Source organism: Annulohypoxylon truncatum (genome assembly GCF_022578515.1).
Source record: "Annulohypoxylon truncatum strain CBS 140777 unplaced genomic scaffold F4807scaffold_41, whole genome shotgun sequence".
In the NCBI taxonomy this organism is placed as follows: domain Eukaryota; kingdom Fungi; phylum Ascomycota; class Sordariomycetes; order Xylariales; family Hypoxylaceae; genus Annulohypoxylon; species Annulohypoxylon truncatum.
In genome coordinates this window covers 131993-151381 of record NW_025953827.1, presented here as the reverse complement: position 1 = coordinate 151381, position 19389 = coordinate 131993, and the positions used below count along the sequence as shown (strand labels likewise).

At 49.2% G+C, this 19389-nt stretch overlaps 6 protein-coding genes across 6 annotated transcripts; 1 reads left to right on the top strand and 5 right to left on the bottom strand.

The window, feature by feature from the left end:
- Positions 1-939: 939 nt before the first annotated feature.
- On the bottom strand, positions 940-1780 carry F4807DRAFT_464496 (mediator of RNA polymerase II transcription complex subunit 8-domain-containing protein; the record flags this gene model as incomplete). Its single annotated transcript, XM_048002128.1, has 2 exons — positions 940-1543; positions 1650-1780. The coding sequence occupies 2 exons, from the start codon at positions 1778-1780 to the stop codon at positions 940-942; spliced, it is 735 nt and encodes a 244-aa protein (XP_047850133.1).
- A 542-nt stretch (positions 1781-2322) lies between these two features.
- On the bottom strand, positions 2323-5192 carry F4807DRAFT_442436 (choline-sulfatase). Its single transcript, XM_047999473.1, has 3 exons — positions 3951-5192; positions 2926-3833; positions 2323-2863 (listed from the first exon to the last, which is right to left on the bottom strand). Exons 1-3 carry the CDS (start codon positions 4623-4625, stop codon positions 2740-2742), a joined length of 1707 nt encoding a protein of 568 aa, XP_047850132.1. The 5' UTR covers positions 4626-5192; the 3' UTR covers positions 2323-2739.
- Positions 5193-6510: 1318 nt separating this feature from the next.
- Positions 6511-8092, bottom strand: F4807DRAFT_277297 (mannose-P-dolichol utilization defect 1 protein). Its single transcript, XM_047994638.1, has 2 exons — positions 7136-8092; positions 6511-6929 (listed from the first exon to the last, which is right to left on the bottom strand). Exons 1-2 carry the CDS (start codon positions 7739-7741, stop codon positions 6657-6659), a joined length of 879 nt encoding a protein of 292 aa, XP_047850131.1. The 5' UTR covers positions 7742-8092; the 3' UTR covers positions 6511-6656.
- Position 8093: 1 nt separating this feature from the next.
- F4807DRAFT_277317 (uncharacterized protein) lies at positions 8094-9827 on the bottom strand. The gene is made up of 2 exons (XM_047994639.1): positions 8844-9827; positions 8094-8786 (listed from the first exon to the last, which is right to left on the bottom strand). The coding sequence occupies exons 1-2, from the start codon at positions 9231-9233 to the stop codon at positions 8511-8513; spliced, it is 666 nt and encodes a 221-aa protein (XP_047850130.1). The 5' UTR covers positions 9234-9827; the 3' UTR covers positions 8094-8510.
- Positions 9828-10299: 472 nt separating this feature from the next.
- On the bottom strand, positions 10300-13222 carry F4807DRAFT_442422 (guanine nucleotide exchange factor). The gene is made up of 7 exons (XM_047999472.1): positions 13186-13222; positions 12531-13112; positions 12285-12432; positions 12158-12232; positions 12026-12102; positions 10853-11967; positions 10300-10804 (listed from the first exon to the last, which is right to left on the bottom strand). The coding sequence occupies exons 2-7, from the start codon at positions 12558-12560 to the stop codon at positions 10699-10701; spliced, it is 1551 nt and encodes a 516-aa protein (XP_047850129.1). The 5' UTR covers positions 12561-13112; positions 13186-13222; the 3' UTR covers positions 10300-10698.
- Positions 13223-13623: 401 nt separating this feature from the next.
- Positions 13624-19317, top strand: F4807DRAFT_277227 (uncharacterized protein). Its single transcript, XM_047994637.1, has 2 exons — positions 13624-16921; positions 16977-19317. The coding sequence occupies exons 1-2, from the start codon at positions 13862-13864 to the stop codon at positions 19284-19286; spliced, it is 5370 nt and encodes a 1789-aa protein (XP_047850128.1). The 5' UTR covers positions 13624-13861; the 3' UTR covers positions 19287-19317.
- Positions 19318-19389: the final 72 nt, after the last annotated feature.

Here is a 19389-nt window from a genome sequence, read left to right as displayed (position 1 = left end):
GCAGTCGCCGGGTTCGAAGGCGGGAAATCAAGAAAGCAAAAACCGACAAAACTCCTTTTATTTACTCCGCACGAGCAGGCGCCATTCGCTTTAGAAACTATGCCAGCGCCGTATATCGGGCCGCGTCGGCATTGCACGAAGGATAAATGCAGTTCAACCACTCTCAACGAAACATATTGCGTACCTACGTAAGTAGTCAGATCCCGTCGCGCTTACGTACGGCCGGCAGTGGCCTCTCATAGGGCTGAATGGGTCACACAGCGATGCGTTTGAAACCGGTTAAGGGAAGAAACGGGGATATGGTGACTAATCGGGCCTGCGAAGGGCTTACTGAATTGGAATCTAGATAATATCTTGCGGCTTATGTGCGTTGGCTGCGTTGCGCTTGGTGGTGAGGCTGAGAAAACAAGTTTCGAATTTGTATTTATTTTCTCCTTTGCTTATTCGCGCAATTAGTTTCACGAGAAAAATTTTCTTGTTATCGGTAGGCTGGGTGGCTGGCTTAATACCTTAAGAATTGCTTTTTTGTCAATTTGCTTATTCCTCATTCCGTCATCGAGGCCGACACCGCAGACCTTCAGGTTGACCGGGAATGGTCGGATACCTTCGTCATAGAACAAATCCCCTGTCTTTGAAAGTCACGCTCCTAACGCCGATCACTGAGGGAATATAGTATCCCGAAAGTCACTATAGAAGTCTATAGGATCGATAGGATCAGGACAACCAGAGTCTGTTACCCCGCCATGTGACAATCGCTTCAGCCTGTCCCTCGTGACCTCATCGTTGGAGTAGACGTGGGGACTCGTATGTAAAGCCGCCCATATATTATAAGCGCCCGCGCCAGTACCATCTTAAAAGTGGTACCATTAAGGACTCGTCACATCAAAACCTTGGAACTCGGTAAAATATCGCAGCGCCTCCAATGAACGCGAAGGATCCTCACCGAGCAACAAACTCACCCCTCGCCGCGAATCTCATGACATTCTCTAGCGCGGCGCCCTCGACCTCTTGAGTCGCGACTCCAGGTGCCGGCGGGGGCGGCGGTCGATCAAGCTCCATTTCGTCGTCGTCGATATCCTCGTCCTCGTCCTCGTCTTCGTCTTCCAGCAGCGATCTCTTAAGCCCCGTCCGCACGTTCTCGATTCCTCGCGCGCGCTCTTCCTCCGTGAACATGTCGTCTCCCTCGCCTTGCACATATTCTGCGAGGCGACTTTGGCAGAACTCTCGCGTCGATTCCCACACGGCTTCCAATTCCTCGACCCCCTTTCCGCCGCCCGTCTCAGTGCTAGCGTGCGCGCCGGAAAGGTCCGAGGACTGAGTCAATCCAGCGAAAATCTTCCTCCCCTCGTCCATCGCCGTCGCGACATCCGGTTCCGGCTTCTTGCGCATCAGCTGTATGAGTATTTGTTCCTGGGTGCGACCTGGAAAATTCGTGGTGGGGTGAACCATGATGCGGCTGAAGGTGTCCGCCATGGGCATCATGATGCCGAGGACGCTCTGGATCTTACTCTGTAAGATATCCGCATGATTCTGGAGCGATTCCCTGAGACGCGATACGGTTAGCTTCTCGCAGCCCAGAATACGGGCAAGCCAGATGGCTGATAGGTAAGAAAAAAGAGACTATCACACTGAACAAAGGAGATACGTACAGATTGGGTAGCGGATTGCTCGATAATACGCTGGCCTTGAGGGTGCCGATGCCGCTAGAGATCTGCATGAGCCGCAGCCTCGTCGCCTCGAGCGCCTTGTAATCTTCCTGCGTGAGGCCGGCCGGCTCCATAATGCTATAGGTTCGGAATAGTTGGAAATCGTTAGGTACAGGTACCAATGCGAAAATCAGGGATTAGACGTGTACTTCGGGATCTGCACGAATTGGCTACATATGTAGGTCGGCAACTAGCGTTAGGTGGGATGGGATGGGATTTCTAAATGCGGTGTTGAGTTGTTGAATAGGAAACATTGAGTGTTAAGTTTGGAATTCCAGAATTCTTCAATAACAACATGAATGGACCAGTCGCACTTGTCGCCCGTCGCACTAACAGCATTTTAGGAAGGCGACCTGTAGCTACCTCCAGATTACGTAAAATCTACAAGGATTACGAGATGTCATTTACATAAACCTGAAGCACGGACGATTTTATCCCGCTATTTATTGAGTTCACACCCTCCATCTGGTAAGTACAACCCCCGAGTACCGACAGCCGAATACTACGCCACTAAAGCGTTATGTAGGCATGGTTGGCATGCCACTAGCTCTGCTGGAGGGGGGCTCTTATCAGGGATCCGTGATTTTCAGGGGTCCACCCGGGCGCTGACGTCGCATCCATTTCAACACCATGTGATTCAATATCTTTAATCTACACAAGGGCTATCTATCAACTAATCTACTTGTCCAATACTAGTGCTATACTAGATCGATGCAGAGTATAGTTACAGATAGGTATCTAGCGCGTCTCATTTTCATCCGTCAATGGTCATCCGTCATCCATATCATAAAATCATTCGCCCATAACTCGTCGCTAAATCCCGATGAAAAAATCACACCGTAAATCTCTTAGATCGGAAGTATCAGGTCCACCGGCGCGTTCGCGGATGCGCCGGTGTGATATAACCCAATCCACGAATAGGCAAGTTAGGCGCCGCGAAATGCAGATGCACCACCACCCAAGTACCCAATCAATCTCCACTTTCAAACTTTTCCATATCCCGTACAATAATAAGAACCGTAAAATGAGACCGTTACTCGTTGTGCGAACCGGCCTGATCGATAACGATATCTCTAGTCTCTCGGCCGTATTTGTCAACTGGAGGGAATCTAGCACGGCGCTCCAGATCGTCGAGGGGCAAGAAGGATCGGATGTACCTAGATATCGTTAGCTTTGACCATTCTGGTGGTAAAACAGTATTAGTAGGTAAGTCGCTTACTTGTTGGTGCCGTTGTCACCAGGGTTGTAGTCCCACGCCTCGAATTTGCCCTTGTTCAAGGCGCTCCACACAAGTCTCCTCGTCCGTTGCGACATCAATACTTGCTTTGTGATGGCATCAAAGTCCCAGCGTGCGGTGGCTTCAGCTTCGAACTTTTCAAACTTGTCCTTCGCCTCTTCTTCCTCCGGAGAAAGCGCCTCCTTCTTAAGTACAAGCTGCGCCAGGTTGACGAGCTCAAGAGGATCCCGTTCGAGGTTGTAGAGTTGGGGCGGGTCGGTCGGGCACGTGACATACTTCCAGGGACCGCGTCGAATCATCATGTACGGGCTGATGGTTCCTTCACCGGTGTACTCGGCGATCACAGTGTCGTGGCCCTCGCGACCCTCCAAGTGGGGAAGGAGAGAAAGGCCGTCCATGGGTAAGCCGGCTACCGGTTTAGTACCGACAAGGTCGCACAACGTAGGAAGGATGTCTAGGGTCGATACGTTTTGGGTGACTCGGTGAGGGGCGAATCGAGGGTCCGAGATCAGGAGAGGTACTCTCACAGACGACTCAAAATAACTCATCTTGTACCATAGACCACGTTCTCCCAGCATATCTCCGTGATCTCCGCTGAAGACGATGATAGTGTTCTCGTCGAGCCGGCATTGCTTTAGCACACGAAGAATACGCCCGATACAATCATCGACGTAGCTGACGGCGCCGTAGTATGCTCTTCGAGCTCGCTTGATCTGATCGTCTGAGAAGTCCTCGTCCCAGAGATCGCAAACCTTTAACAATCTCTTGCTGTGGGCATCCTGCTCCTCCTTAGGGATCTTAACCTTTGGCAGGGCAATGTCCACATCTTCGTACAGGTCCCAGTACTTTTCCTCAATGGTGTACGGGTCATGAGGGTGAGTAAGAGAAACCTATCATGAGGATGTATGTTAGCAACGACTATCTAGACACACTCCATAGCCTTACTCTTAATATCCCCTCGAAATTCAAAAAGAAAGCCACTCATCATCAAACACACATGTACGTACCGTTAAACAGAATGGCCTCGAGTCAGGTCCTTCGCGAACTTGGTCGTACAGGAACTGGGTAGACCTGTACATAACCTCTTCGTCATAATCCAGTTGGTTGCTTCGCACACAAGTTCCCGCTTGGAGAATGGAGCTAGCGTTGTGATACCACTCAAGCCGCCTATCCGGCTCGTCCCAGTTCACGGCCCAACCAAAATCTCCTGGATAAATATCGCTCGTAAGACGAGTCTCGTAGCCGTGAAGCTGATCTCCGACAAAATGCATCTTGCCTGCCAATGCCGTGTGGTAACCCTTGGCACGCAGATAGTGCGCGTAGGTCGGCACGTCACTTCCGATCTGAGAGGCGTTGTCATAAGCGCCGATCTTCATAGGAAGCTGGCCGGAGATCAAGCTCATGCGAGAAGGGGCGCAAAGAGGAGATGGGCAATACGCCGAGTCAAACTGGACAGACTTAGCTGCCAGGGCGTCAAGGTTAGGAGTCTTGATCTGCGACTCCGGATTGTACATCTTGAGTTGCGGAGCAGCCAGCTGGTCTGCCATGAGGAATAGGATGTTAGGGGGTTTCACGGAAGAGCCGTTGGTGCCGTTGATCCCGCTAACATGACCCGCCGCCGTTTGGCGAGGGCCGTTAGGGTTTACCCCAGAACGTGGAATGGAATCGATATCAGGAGCCATTGTAGTTATCGTGGATAACCATGAATAGGCTTAAAGAGTTATGATGAGAGGTTGAGAGATGGAAGATGAGAAGAGGGAAGAGAGAGAAGAGATTGGAACAGGGCTAAAGAGTCTCAACTCGAGAAAACTCAAGCACAGCCGGTGTTCGGAGCGAAGGATAATAGAAGACGGAGATATATACAGAGAGAAGATAATAGAAGAAGAATAGAAAGCGGGAAGAGAGCCAATTAAGTAAAAACGCTGGAAGGAATTAGCGTGAGAGATTCAACAACCTGTATCTCTTGTCTAGGCACTATCGGAGGTGAAGATCGTGGAGCTGGCTAAAACGTAACGCTTACTGGGTTGCCAGTCGGAGCTACTGGATAACTGCAAGGGGAATCGGTGATTTTCAGCCAGGGACGTCTGAGACGTACGAGAAGGGATATTTTAAAGCAGCTCAAGGGCCAAATACCGACGGGGGTAGCTGGGCATACGTCTACAGCCTACGTAGTACTATGCGATGAAGCAAGCATCGTTGGACGTTGGGAATATTGCAACGGTGGTCACTGGTCGTTTGTGGGCACAGACAAAATCGGATAGCGACTGGCGTAATAATGGCGAACGATTGCGAAAGAAACGCTAAGAGACACCGCTGTTTTTACCCCGTGGAGCAACCTTGAAGAGGTGTTGATAAGAATACCCTACGACTATGCCTAGTCCGGAGTTTGCTCAGGGGATCCGCATGCTATTCTACCGATCTCTGCCAATCACCGAGCACTATTACCATGGCCTTTTCCCCAATTGGAATGCAGTCGCGTGTGTGATTCGCTCCGCGATGCAAGGGGTAAGCAGCGAAGTCCATATAGAGATATCACGCCGCGGCGTGTGTCTATACACTGCTCGTGCCGCAGTTTGCAGTAGCACAACTTTATTGCCCTCTTTAACGCCTGAATGATGGATAAGATATTCAGACCAAGTAACCACCTGGCAGCCCGGCAAGCCTGGGCACTTGGGAAATCTGGGGATTCGACTTTGGAAGTTTTCGATACCACGTTTCTTATCATAATGTTTCATACTAATAACCCCGTAATATTAAACTGACAGTGTGTAATCTGATCTAGTCTCGGCTTGATTGACTTGGTAATTTCGTACAGTCTCGAGGTCTTTGTTCCGTACTGGGCATACGTATACAAGCTAGGATCGTAGTAGGCTGAGTAGCTAATCCTGCCAACTCGTTACGACTGTAATAAAAAATAATAATGAATTATTACATCAGCATCAATCACGTCAGTTTCTATTAAACTCGCGCAAGACCGCCGCGCGCAGTGAACTACGTACCTACCTGTCTTTTGAAGTTTCATCTCGACTTTTTTCACTCATGACCGAGCAATGCCCATTTCCATACACATTTTTACACCTCCGGTCTAGACTCGACACCCTCACAAAAAGCCAGTCAGCACAATCGGAAAATGCGGGCACCTATCGAGATTCGATTCTTGACATCCTCTCAGAGCAAACCGCGGAATCAACGGCAGACGTGGCGATGCAGTAGTTCGGGTAGTCGACCACCTCGGACAGGTCACCGGTCTCACATCCGGCCTAACGCGCCAAACGTGTGACTCCCAGCCTCGATCTGCAGCGGCTGTCGGGGCGGGATCCTTCTCACCTCGCCGCCAGCTTCCCATCTTCCCGTGACGGATCTATTACCCAAATGAACTCGGAAGCGTTCAAGCGGAGACCTGAGAGGTTTCTCGCCTGCATATTCAAGATACAGATACTCCCGTCTGTCCTGTCACATTGCTCACGGCGCTTAAAACATGCAGATGCCATTACTTGAATTTTCCCCCCCCAGCTGATAAATCACGGTAGGCCAAGCCGGGGAAGCGTAACACCTGACATGTCAAAATATTCGATAGATAAGAGCCACATCATCAACGGGAATGGTAGAACGAGTAAGAAATCGGGATATAACGTAAATTGTATTACAGTGGTTGGTGTCTAATAAAATGAGATGCTGCTCCGCGAGGTTTCCTCGAGGCGTTGGCAGGAATTCTAGCCCCTGCGCCTCGTCGTGGGCCCCTTACTTTTAGGCGTGGCCGAAGACACGGCTGAGCTCTGACCGCCAGCGGCGGCGGGAACCGGGGCGGCCTCCTTCATCTTGCCCCTAGCCTTGGCCGAAGGGGCGTTCCAATAGTATACCATCTGCGCAGCCAAGACCAAGTTCAGCGTGAAACCCGCGACGAAACCGTACAGGATCAGCTTATCATCCACCTCTTGCAGCGTCGTGAAGATTCGAGAGAGCGAGCCGGCTAGATAGTTGAAGACCTGCATGTTGCATTAGCTCAAGTTCACATCGATAGGATGTCGGGGAGAAGAATCAGGAATAAGAGATGGCTGGGCGAGGATCGTCAAATATGAGATCGGCGGCGAAAACTCGGCAATCTTGCAGATATTTTGCAGACATCGCAGACATCGCAGATATCCATCTTCCAGATAGGAAACCGGGTATCATCCCGTCATAAGTCGCTTACCGTGAATGCGCTCAGCTGACCCGTTCCGCCCTGCTGATAGATAGCAGCGATCTGAGGTACCTTGCTAGCCACTCCCAGGACGCCCGCGCCAGCCTGCAAGTAGCTTAGGGTCTGCATATCGAGGATCCCGCCATTGAACAACGTGACGACGCTCGTCGCGAGAGCCGCAACAAACAAAGCCGCCATGCTAGCCCTGCCGCTGTAGTTCAGAACCAGCACGGTGATGATGACATTTTGACCCAGAATCAGAGCGGTTTCGCCGTAGGTGCTGAAAGGGAACCCGTTGCGGAAGTTGTAGGCGAGGGAGATGAGGTAGGACGAGGTTTCGAGAAGATAGGACAAGAAGCTGATGCCGGAGGAAGATTGCGACTGCACGAGCTTGACGATCTGGGGGACCTTGACTATAGACGATGCGCCGATGATGCCGATACCGAGGCCCTTGGAGATGGCCAGCTTGAGGCATTCGGGATCGGTGGGGTTGAGCTGGAGAACCAAGGTCTTGTAGCATGTGTCTCCGATGATAGACACTCCGAGATCGCGGATAGGAGTAGGTAAGGCGTTCGTAATAGGCCGCAAAGGCTGCAGGGCGGTTCGTAGGGCCTCCATCACGGGCGATCTTTTAGCTAGACAATGTTATCCAGCATATAGATTATCCGTCACTTCTCTTAGGATTAGAAGAATATCGAATTCTTAGAGATAAGTACTTAGATGGACTAAGGCCACGTTCGTCTTATGCAAAGAAGGTGAGTTGGCAAGGCTGACACCAAAAAAATAGAATTCAGACCTTATGCAAGCAAATCGACTGACGCGACAAAGAAACCACGCCCCAATCCTTGGGTACGTAATACTAATCTGGCAGCCTGTGGCCCTGTCAGCCGGTTTTATGCGGAGACGCTAGTATTTGATAGGCTTAGCCGGCTTAAGGTACTTTCACCAATCACCTTGTACATAATTTTATACACGACAACACATCCACATTTCACTTCTTCACCTTCACTGCTTCACTATAATAAGGGGTAATGCTTTGATAAGCTACCTGAAGAAGGGCTCAATGATGAGCCCTTGAGCCTGTATTGAGGCGTCCGGGGAAAAACAGTACTGCTTAACATATAGCAGACAGAATTGCGAAAAGAAAACCGGTAAAAGAGTATTAAGGTTAAAACAAGAAAGAAACCTGTCCATCATCCAGCTCAAGCATTCATATGTGCGTGAGAATCGTTAGTCCCTTAGACCTTTAAACACCGTTCAACTCATAACAAAACCTCCCAGAAACCGAAAGACCGTCCGCCCAAATTCCATGACTGGCGTTAATCATAATCGTGATTCGTTCCCTAAGATAAGATAGAAGAAGTATTGTATCGCATCACTTCCTTGCCTAGTTTGAAGGATAATAGCGGGCATGGAAATAGTTATATACCTCCTGAGCGTAGTCCGCAAGGCTGGCACCATCCTCCCACGTACTCTGGTCCTCGGGGACGCCGACCCACTTGACCTGGAGCTGAGAGACGCCGTTTATCACACGGTCGTCCGTGATCTTCTCAAAAACTCGCGCCGCGGGGGTAGCGCTCGTCTGGGTCTGGACGGCCTTGGCACGGCGTGTGGCAACCTTGCGACGGCGGCGAGTGGCAGGTGGCTGGCTGCGACCGGTCGCCTAATGGATTGATTAGTATTTGTTCACGCATCAACTAAAACACGGCGGATTACTTACGTAGAGAACGGAGGTTCTCTCGGTGGCGGCGATGGCGTGTCGTCTAGTGGATCGTCGGATGGCAGAGTATGTACCGTCCTTCTTCTCAAAGATGTCCTCATTCTCCGTTGCGACCATTCGTGCTTTGAGAACTTCATCCTCCGATCCAAGTTCCTTGAGCATATTCTTGCGGCGTGGGCGACGAGCAGCTGGCTTCTCGGTGCTGGTACGGGTTACCTCTTGGCGGTTCGAGGTAACTGCTGGCTCGCACGAGGCCACGCCGTTGTTACCTTGACTAACCACCTGGTCATGGGTATTGACATTCATGGCAGGAACGGTTAGGGTGTTCGTTCCAGGAGACACCGTGTTGCTAGCTTGGTTCATCATGGTCCCGTCACTATCAGGTGACATGATTGTACGTCAAGCTACTGATGGTTAATTATCATAGCAAAAATGATATAAAAATTGAAGCATGAAAAGATGTAAACAGAGAGCGTCGAGATAGGGATAGAACCAATATTATCAATAGATGAACGACGATTCGAAAAGGAAATAGAATACCTTGGGTTGTGACGGTGTCGTGTTGAGTAACAGGGACGGTGATGAGATAGCGATGATAAATTCAATAGATTTTATAGGTGATACTCGATGTAGCGTCGAATATCTGATTATTTAATTTCAGAGGAGACGACAGGAGGGCATACATGAAAGATGGATCGACGTATAGAAATAAGCGTCGCATAGATGACGCGAACGAAAAAAAAAGGAAGGAAAGAAACTTACGATGTTGAGTGTATTTAGAGCTGTATCACGATGTTAACGAGAGAAGACGCGTATGATGGTAAAGAAGAGCATAGAGTGTCGATGGGTTTGCGAAAGTGAGGAAGAGGGAGCGTGTGATGTAGTAGAAAAGAAGAGGGTGTGAGAAATTGCGACGATGGTAAACAGAGTTTCTTAAATAGCATGGGGTGTGTTTTTGAACTCGATAGAATCAGTAAATTCAAGAGAACCGGCAAGTATTCACGTACCTATCATGGTGTTTTCTTTTTAAAAAAAATCCAAAAGCTACTGGAAGGGCACTAGTGAGTTAGATGGTATACTGAACCTTGTTGGCGCTGGTTTCAGCGGAAGGCACACCTGGAAAAGGGATTAGCTATCCTGGGTACCTACATACTTACACCTGTCGTGTCAAGTGGTACCTGTGTAGTCAGTGACGATGGGCTGTTTTCGGAAAAGGCAGTCCGTCATAGTTACAGCTGATCCTATTCGAATTTAGTACTTACGGTAGGGAACTGAACTTGTCATTTTCAAAGGTGTTTAAGTATATATAGGTATATATATAAGTACCTACTAGGTATGTATAAAAACGTGTTCGTGCCCTTTCGTATTATCATATCCGAATACTACATAGGTACTTAGTATGTGAAGAGTATTGACTTGCACTAGATATCATGGTGCCACCCCTTTATTTATAGCATCACGTAGAAAGTTTGTATTAAGAGTATTTTGGCAAGCAAATACCAAGAATGAAGCAATACAGTGTATCAGCCACTATTTGTCAAAGGTACCTAAACATATGACAATGAATATCATGGAGAAGCAATCATTTTAACTGCTATCTCCTGACTGTCCCACGACACCACCATGCCATCAATATTTCCCAGTATCGTTATGTGGTTAGGTAGGTATATATGTAGCCCTTAGCATGATCGCATCATTGATGCTGATTCACCTCCTTACATGCCACAAAATCATGTACTCATTTCAACTTATCCGGGTATCTTGCTAATAACAGTATCACAATCCGCTTCACATAAACCAGCTATAAGAATCTCTCTAGCACCTTTAGCTACCCAGGTGGTTGGCAATTGGTGATTTAGTCTAGCTCTTCTTCATAGTCGTCAGGTAGCTCCTCAAACCGGCCTTCTTCAACAGCCGTCCGTACTGGGTTCTCGGCAGATATAACTCCGTTTGCTCTTAGCCTGCCAAATAGTTAGCAATGACCATACCTTAGGTTGAATTACTTTTACCTCTCAAACAAGACAAACAACCTCTCCGCTTCCCTTTCTCTCTCCTCTTCCGTCATCTCGGGACCTTCGGGCTGTCTCTCCGCATCCAGAAATTGCCCCGTAATAGGGTTGACTGGTCTGTTGGCACCGCCCCTAGCGGTGCTGAATGCCTCAGACGCGTTCTGGGGAATCGGAAGGTTTCGGTTGAACAAGAAGCCCGACGCAAATCCGTAGCCCACATTTTCAACGAACGCCGACGCATCTTTATCAGACATGTCAAAGAATAAGTTGGATATCGTCTCGCGTAGTTGGGGTGCCACGGGATTCGTCGAGTTCTTCAAGAGCCAAGACGGTAAGGAGTCGGTTCGTCCAAGCACCTGCGATCTATCTGCCTCCGTTGGTAAAAGTCGAGATCGTATCGAATTCTTCGCATCGGTTGGCGCGTGTTCATGAATTGCAGAGATAACACCGATTAGGGGTGTAATCGACCCATCTAGTTCCTCGTCCTTGTATACCGAGGTTGAACGGGCAAGCAAGTCGATCAGGTGATTGGCTAGGATATTAGGGTCGTTCTGAGGATAAAGAGAACTTTGGATTTCCTTGGAGCCGGTTTCCAAGTTAAGGAGAGCGTTGACTAATGAGTTGACCGGAGGATCCAACGGTTTCTGAGTTGCGAAAGAGCCCTTGCATAGCACAGTGACAATATGAGGTATGGAGGGGGTAAACGAAGAGACCCGGCTATTACAATAGTGAGTAATGTTGAAAAGGAGCTGAAGAGTCTGGGCCAGCGCTGTATCTTCCATGGGATCCGTTGCCGCGCTTGTCGTCGCCCGGTGCTTTGCGTGTCGCTCGAGGTTCTTATTAATGGAATCTGCTAGATGATATTTGTCGATAAGGTCTACCAACTTCGCGTTTGTGCCATACGTTAATAAAAAGATGATCCTAGAAGCCAGGAACTCATCGTCGCGATTATCACTCTTCAGCTTATCGCACGCCTTGGCTTCGTAACCGAGATCAACAAACACCTGCCGAGTTTCTTGCTTCAGGAGTAAGACATTGCATAAGATCCTCATAGCGTTCCTAGATGTGGTGCTGGAAGGGCTATTGAAAGCGTGCCGAGTGAGCGTCTCGACGCCCTAAGAGAAGTAAGCTTATAGAGCACTCTGCTTCAAAGTTCGTTGACTGTTTACTGACCTCCTTACTAAAAATAGGACCTGCATCTCGAGGGTCTCTACTATATACCTTGAGTTCTTCCAAGGCCGAATCTCGTTCTACGATTTGATAAATCAGGATAAGTCGACCAGCTTGAGAAGGCAAACTACTCACGATGAGGAAGCAGACTGATAGAAGCCAGGTCTTCGGTTAACCTTCCCATCAAACTTGTGACCTTGGCTAATTTTTCTGCGTGACGAATGAGCATGACACTGCCTCGCAGGGAATTGTAACCACTTACCAGGCCCTGCCAGCACCGCAACGGCGGCGGTTTGCTGAGTTGGCTGAGCCATCTGAGGACGAACCAACGATTCCTCCGACCCAGCCAGTCGGTTACGCGATATCGAGAAAATTCGCCGGAACGTCCCCGGCCGGAGTCTGGATGACTGCTGACTCATTATGAGCAAGAGATCAAGACATAATACACGGAACTGTTTTGTTGTGCTATCGTGCTACTTTGGGGTAATAAAGGAGAGCGGGGGATTACTGAAGATAGCTTGCTCAACGCTCGTGACATGTCATGAACGAGCTATAAAGCATTTATGGTGTTGAAAAAAGAGCATATAGGCACGAAGCGGGGTCACATCCCAGACACGGATCGTGTAAGTAGGTAGCAAACTGCTGAAGAGTGATTGTGATTATAAATTGGACAGATTTCAGAAAAGACTATCTGGATAGACAGCGCGTGTAGCGTATGTGGAGAGATTATCTAACGAAGAAGTATTCGATAATGGAGAGGTCGGACATACTAAGGGGTATAATCAACCCAGCTCCTAACGCTGGCGCTCTCGAACCACTCCGCCCACGAGAAGACACGACAGGTCCGAGGTTAGAAGTAGTGTCACCCTATCACGGAGGATAGAGAAATGATCCTCGAGGGGGCGTGACACAGGTGAGTTTGTTAAAAGATCGGATGATGCGCTTCTTAATGGATGTACCAAGAGTTGAATTATACACGACCTTGGCGATTTGCTGGAAAATAGACATAGAAGAATTTAAGCTCCAATTAATCTAGTGAGGTACCTTGAGTGGTACAATTACGCAGCAGGGATATCGAAAATCCAACAAACTTTTGGCCGTTAAAGCTGTCATCTGGATCGGGTATAGGGAAGTACGTAATATGGATGTATCTAAGTACTTACCTACCTGGAGATGGAGTGTACAAGCTGGGAAGGTGCTACTTGCACTGTGGGAGGTATTTAAAATCTCCACAGGAGATTTTAGAGCTTAAAAAACCAACAACAATACAACATTCTATTCCTTAATTCTTTTCTCCTGGTAGGTACACGCTTACAATTTTACGAAGATACACAGGTACAAACTCATCATAGGTACTGCTAAATTTGACATGTCGTGGAGCACAGACTATACTATTTAAGGTTTTGTGAAATGCCAGCCACACGAGGTTGAAAGGCAGGAAGGAGTCGATGGTGCGGGGTCTTTACTAGGTACGTACTAATAAGCTTAAAGTGGAGGCCCGAGCTTCTCGCGTTAATCTAGCGGGTACGCGAAAAAAAGCTAATCGCGTCGCGTTTTTTCGTTACTCTTCTTTAATACCTACCACTTACCTTAATCAGGGGGCCCGATGTCTTAGCTAGACATCGTCACATCCATCTGAACTGTCTGGCCGAAAACACCTATTCGATCTTTTTGCTCTATCGTCCCTTTTCTTTCTTCTTTCTTTCTTCATTCATTCATTGAGTTCTCGTAATCTGCTGTTCGCAATTGGGATTGATTAATGGTTGCTCGCTCGTCCAGTTCAACATCCAGGTTACTGGATAATTCTTCTCGTGGTAGGTGTTGCGGGCTGAAGCAGCCATGGTATCGCAAGTAGCAGTGGTTCCAAGGAGTTTGGAATCTTTACCTGCGAGACCGCCAACGCCGCCGCGAGAGAAGAGGCAAGACGTTGCCTCATCATCGAATCAAGTTCTCTCCAGTCAACCCGTCGATACCAGGCTAAACCTGCATACACCTCCAAATTACTCCCCCGATACTGGTGATAATTCCAACGTCAGTTCCCGAAGATCGAGAAAGAAGGTCGGGTTCTTGGCGCAAGCCGAGTATCGCGAAGCTCCGACCTACGCTGGCAAGGAAAATGTTCGAAAGCAAGCTACTCCAACGTCGGCTATCTCATTGGCAAATTCTGCCAAACCTGTCAAATCCATCCTCAAACAAACTTCGAGCCCGATACTTCGTAACTCGCTAGAGCTCTTGGCTTTCGGCGACGAGGAAACCGGCCGGGTTAACATCGTCACCATGTTAGATTCCACCATTAAGCAGCTAGCCGGCGCGGACCGCGATTCCAAGATCGATGCGTATACGATGCTAGCACGGGCGTTGAAAACGTCCAACAACTTACCCGACCGAGTAGCCCTCCATGATAAGATGAGCTTGTTCATGCAATTCATCCAACGAGATGTCACCACAAAGGACTCGAACGGAGCTATCGATTCGTCTATGGTGAACCACGCTCTCACTCTTCTCTGCACTTTTTTCCACTTTCCCGCCATCGCATCGATGTTATCATCCGACTTCGGCATCTTTATCATCGATCACTGCATTAAATCTTTCGACGACCCAGCCATACCCAAAGACGTAATTAGACACCTGATGCAAGTTGTGGCTTCCCAGGATTTTCCGGGGAAAGTTATGACGGCGGATCGCGTTGGTCGACTCGTGACGGCTCTCCATAGGATCGAGGAACATATCAAGGGCAAAAGTATCATCATGTCTCGCATATTGATATACCGAAGACTGGTCAAGCAGGCGAAGATGCACATGGTCACGCATTCGGATTGGCTCTTAGATCTGTTTACCGACATGCTTAGTAGCTTGAAGGAGATTCGCGCTTCGGCCATTGCGCTAGGACTAGAAGCTAGTTTCGCAATCGGGAAAGAAAAGCAGCTATCCAGAAGGGTTATGGAAATACTACAATTACAGGTCGAGGAGACCCAGTATATTGAGTATTATATCGAGAGATTAATGAATATGGTGAAGGACAAGATCGAATCCGCCTCCGTCCCTCAAGTCTGGAGCGTCGTCATCCTCCTCCTCAGATGTCCGGTCGACCGATGGGAGTTCTTCGGGCCTTTTCTCGAGATCATTCAACGTTGTTTCAATAGCGGAGACTATCACACCAAGCTCGAGGCCAACTTTGCATGGAATCGGCTAGTCTACTGCCTACATTTCAACGAATCCTCGTTTTCGAAGACTATCGCAACCATATGCCAGCCCTTTCTCAGCCAGCTGAAGCGAAAAGGCGGAAGCAAGCAGGCAGACGAGATACGGAAAGTGGCGGTCGCTGGCGTCTGCAACCTCTACTACTATGCCTTCGGGCCGAACCTAAACACGGCACGAATCGAAAGTTACTGGGACGCGTGCGTCCGACCTTTAATCCTACAGCTAGCCCCTCTCAAAGTAGACGGCAAGTTCATAGACAAGGCCGCTCCTATCCCTCCCGAGAACCTGACTCAGTCCATATACATATTAACCAGCCTATTCAACTCCTCCACGGCTCGACTGTGGAAAGAAGATCGAGTCTCCGACATTGTGTTGGTCAAGCCGGAGGAGTTGCCCGCGCTGGACCCGAAATGGGTCAGGCGGAATGCTCAGAGAGTGTTTGCTGTAGTGGAACCTATCTTGGAGAGTACGTTTTTGGATCTCTCGAAACCGGCGTCGCCTGCCTGTCAGCTTTGGCGAACTCTTGTCGGCGCTGTGGCGACTGCCGCATCCAAGGAGGTGAAGGTATCCTCCGAAACGGCTACCTTCATGGCACAGTCTTTCAGTACATTGGCTTTGATATGGTCTAAGGGACTTGATCAACCAGATGCCGAGCCTGACTCTCAGCAAAGATTCTTAGACGCGGCACAAACGTATATCTCGACGATGACCGAGTCACTGGGCTTACTACCTTTCACCGAGAAGCTGCTCTCTTTACAAAACGAGAAGTCGTTTAAGATCGTCGCTACACCATCAAGCCGCTCGGGAAAAGGTCAAGGCCTTGCCCGAACTCCCCTTCACCATTTGTTTTCTATGCTCTCCGCCCTACCTCCTGGGATCCTAGATAGTGATGGATTATTAAACCTAATCAGGGTTGTTTTCGACCCCTTCGTAATCTCCCGACCATCCTCTCAGGGAAAAGTCGACTTGGCACGCGAACTGATGCAAACATTACCGGTAGATATCCCTTGTTCTTATGGGCCATGGATCTTCGTATCCGATATTCTCTCTCTATCTCTAGAAAATAGCCAATCTAGTCATCAGACTGCTTCGAGCAGTCAGCCAACGACAATCGGCCATGAGTACCGCGAGATCGTCAGACATCTCGAAAGGGGTGTTAAATCCACGCCCAATCTACCTTGGGAACAGTGGCATTCGCTTTTCCACCTATTGGTAACTCGTGTTACTTGCGAAGCAGGCGAGGCTGGGTGTGCTATCGTGGTTGTGGAACCGTTGGCTAAGAGCCTTTGGGAAATCACTTCATCACGCGAAGACGTAACGCCAGATAACCTGCTCAAGGCCAGTATCGACTTGATAGCCACCGCAAGGCAACCGCGAGATCGGCAAGCACTCGATGCCGCTCGACGGCGTCTCTGGGGAACGTCGATTGCCGGGTCGCGGTCTGCTTCTTTTGACCCCTTCGACACCTTTTACCGACTCACGAACCACCTACTGGGAGTCGCGTATATTCGCTTCGCGCAGTACGGCCAGGAAGAGACCGTAGCAACTTTGCTTACAGAAGTTACTAGTTATCTAGCTCGATGCAATCCCTCACTCGTATTGAAATCTCTGCTTCAACTACAGCACGGTATTAGCCTCTGGGTTCAAGACGCGGACGCTCAATATAGCAGTAGACAATCCTCGAATGTGTGCGAAGCTGTAAGTGCCATATTCATTTATACGTTCTTTCGCAATCCCATCTGACGATATATAGGTTAAAACTTTGTGGAGTCGAATTTGCACCTCGCTTTTGGACGCAGATTCGTCTGACAACCTGCAGCTTGACGCCATCGAGGAACTGTTATGCGCCGCCTTCCTGAGTAAACACAAGGATATCGTCAACGCCGTCTCCGAAATATGGAATCGCACTTTTGAACAAGCGGAAGAGATAAAATATCCGGAAAAGCTTAAGGAAGTGCTCCTTTCCATCCACTCTTACGTCGATATCGTGCTTCCCGGCTTGGATCTTTCAATGTACGGGTCAGCCGGACAAGAGCTGTCATTCATTGAATCCCAAGATGATTTAGAAGTACCCAACCCATCTTTAAACGCTGCGAGCCTTCACCAAACTCCCCAATCAGAACGACCATCCTCGAGGCGATCCGCCACACCTGGATCTGTGCAGCTCTCGCTGCCTGGCGGACGTCGACCTGATATTACACCTAATACTTCTCGGCCAAGATCAGCTCGGCAGGGAACGACTCCTAGGCCGCGGCACGATGATTCTCAGATACAATTCGCGCCAATTGAATCATCCTCGCCTAGCCAAGACATAGCGGAGTCTCAAGCCCTGACAGATCGTCAAAAAGAGGTCCGCGAGCGGCAACAAGAAAATGCTGCGATATACCCTCATATCCGATCTAGCGCGGAGAAGCGAAAGTCACCCCCTCGCGCAGCTCGGCATCAAGAGCAGATGAATCTTCAGGTGACACGAGCTGCCACTCCGGAGCGTAGTCGCGAGCTTGAAGATTACGTGTCTTCGACGCCGACGCCAAGACGTGGTCAAGCTCCCATCATCGACGACCATGAGATGACTGACGATGTCCCATCATCACCACCGGAACCTCGTCGAAATCTACTTGAGGAAATGAGACCAAGATCTAGGACCAATGGCATGTTCCCAGAATTTCCAATATCATCCTCGCCTGTCTCAGGATCTCCGGTGCCAAAACGACAGCCGACGTTTATCAGCGAAGCTCGTGCGGGACAAGAAGTTATAGAGATTGACCAAGGTGATGCTATGGAAACATCAGATCATGAAGAGCAAGAAGAAACACCGAAAGCCAAGCCTAAATCAGGTCTCGTAAAAGATACTATGCGGGATGCTGTGCCGGACAAGAACGACGCTCAAGAGCTGTCGACACCACGAAATACTCGTTCGATGGGTAAGGCACTTGGGTCATCACCTCGATCTGATCGCGAGGTATTTGTAGATGCTCTCACCAGTCCAGTTTCCCGAATATCGCGCACTCTCCGCAGTAATGCCGCGGCAAAGAAACAAACTGAGGAAAGTCATACGCCGTCATCTCAGCCTAAAGATCGCTCTTTCGAACTTAGTGACGGAGAAGAGCGAAGCTTTGCACGTCTAGTCGTCGAGCTTGATTCTAAGAAATACGATGCTCAACCGAAGGCCAGCACAGAATCACCAGAGAAACGACGTAACGCAGATAAGTCTGATGTGGTGAACACGGAATCAAGAAAAACGCGAAGCCAATCCAAGAAGGAGGAAGATAGCCAGTCATCGTCAGTCCCCCCAACATCATCCGCAGAGGTGGAGACCCCACGATCATCGAGCAAGAGATCGAAGAGGAAGAGGAAGCGACAGACGGAGAAGAGCCAGGAACCTAGCAGCGCCCGCAAAAAACGAAAACATCGCAAGAATATCGAAACTGGACCTGAAGCAGAGGCAGAGGCCGGAGCGGAAGAAAACGTACAATCAGCGTCTAAAAGCCAGATCTCCGAAGGCAATGCTACAGTTGCGGATAAGATCACCGTAGCAGTGGAAGAGGACATGGAATTAGACATCGATATGTCTTTCAGCGAGGTACAAGAACCCGCGGCTACGGAGCCGGTCCAGCAAAACGAGCAAGACTCTTCACCTGTCAGCTACGACGACAGTCTCATCGAACGAGAGTCCGAACGTGAGTCTGATACGGAAGCGGTCAATCTGCAGATAATCACCGAAGCATCCCAACAATCAGAAGTTGCACCCATTCCCGCCGAAATAATGGATGAGGACATGCCGGTCGACGCAGACGCAAAGATGGCGAATCACGTAGAGGAGGTTAAGAAAAGGAGCCAAGCAGAAGAGGCTGTGGTCCAAATTGTAGCCGAAGGACCTCGTCACATTCAACAACCAATAGTGGAAAGGTCGCAGGCAGAAAGAATCATGGACGCCCTGAAGGGTGGCCTCGAGGGTCTTCGTGCGGCAACGTTGACCCGAGATGAGGTAAATAAGATCGAAGATATGTTCTTCGACATCAAAAAAGAATTGTACGAGGCGGAGAGCCGAGGCCGACGCTAGGTTGCGTAACGGGGAGGTATATATAGGTATATATGAATATGACTGGAAGGAAATGACAAAGTTAATTCCTACTTGTTGGACTGAACCGGTTTATGACGGGCAT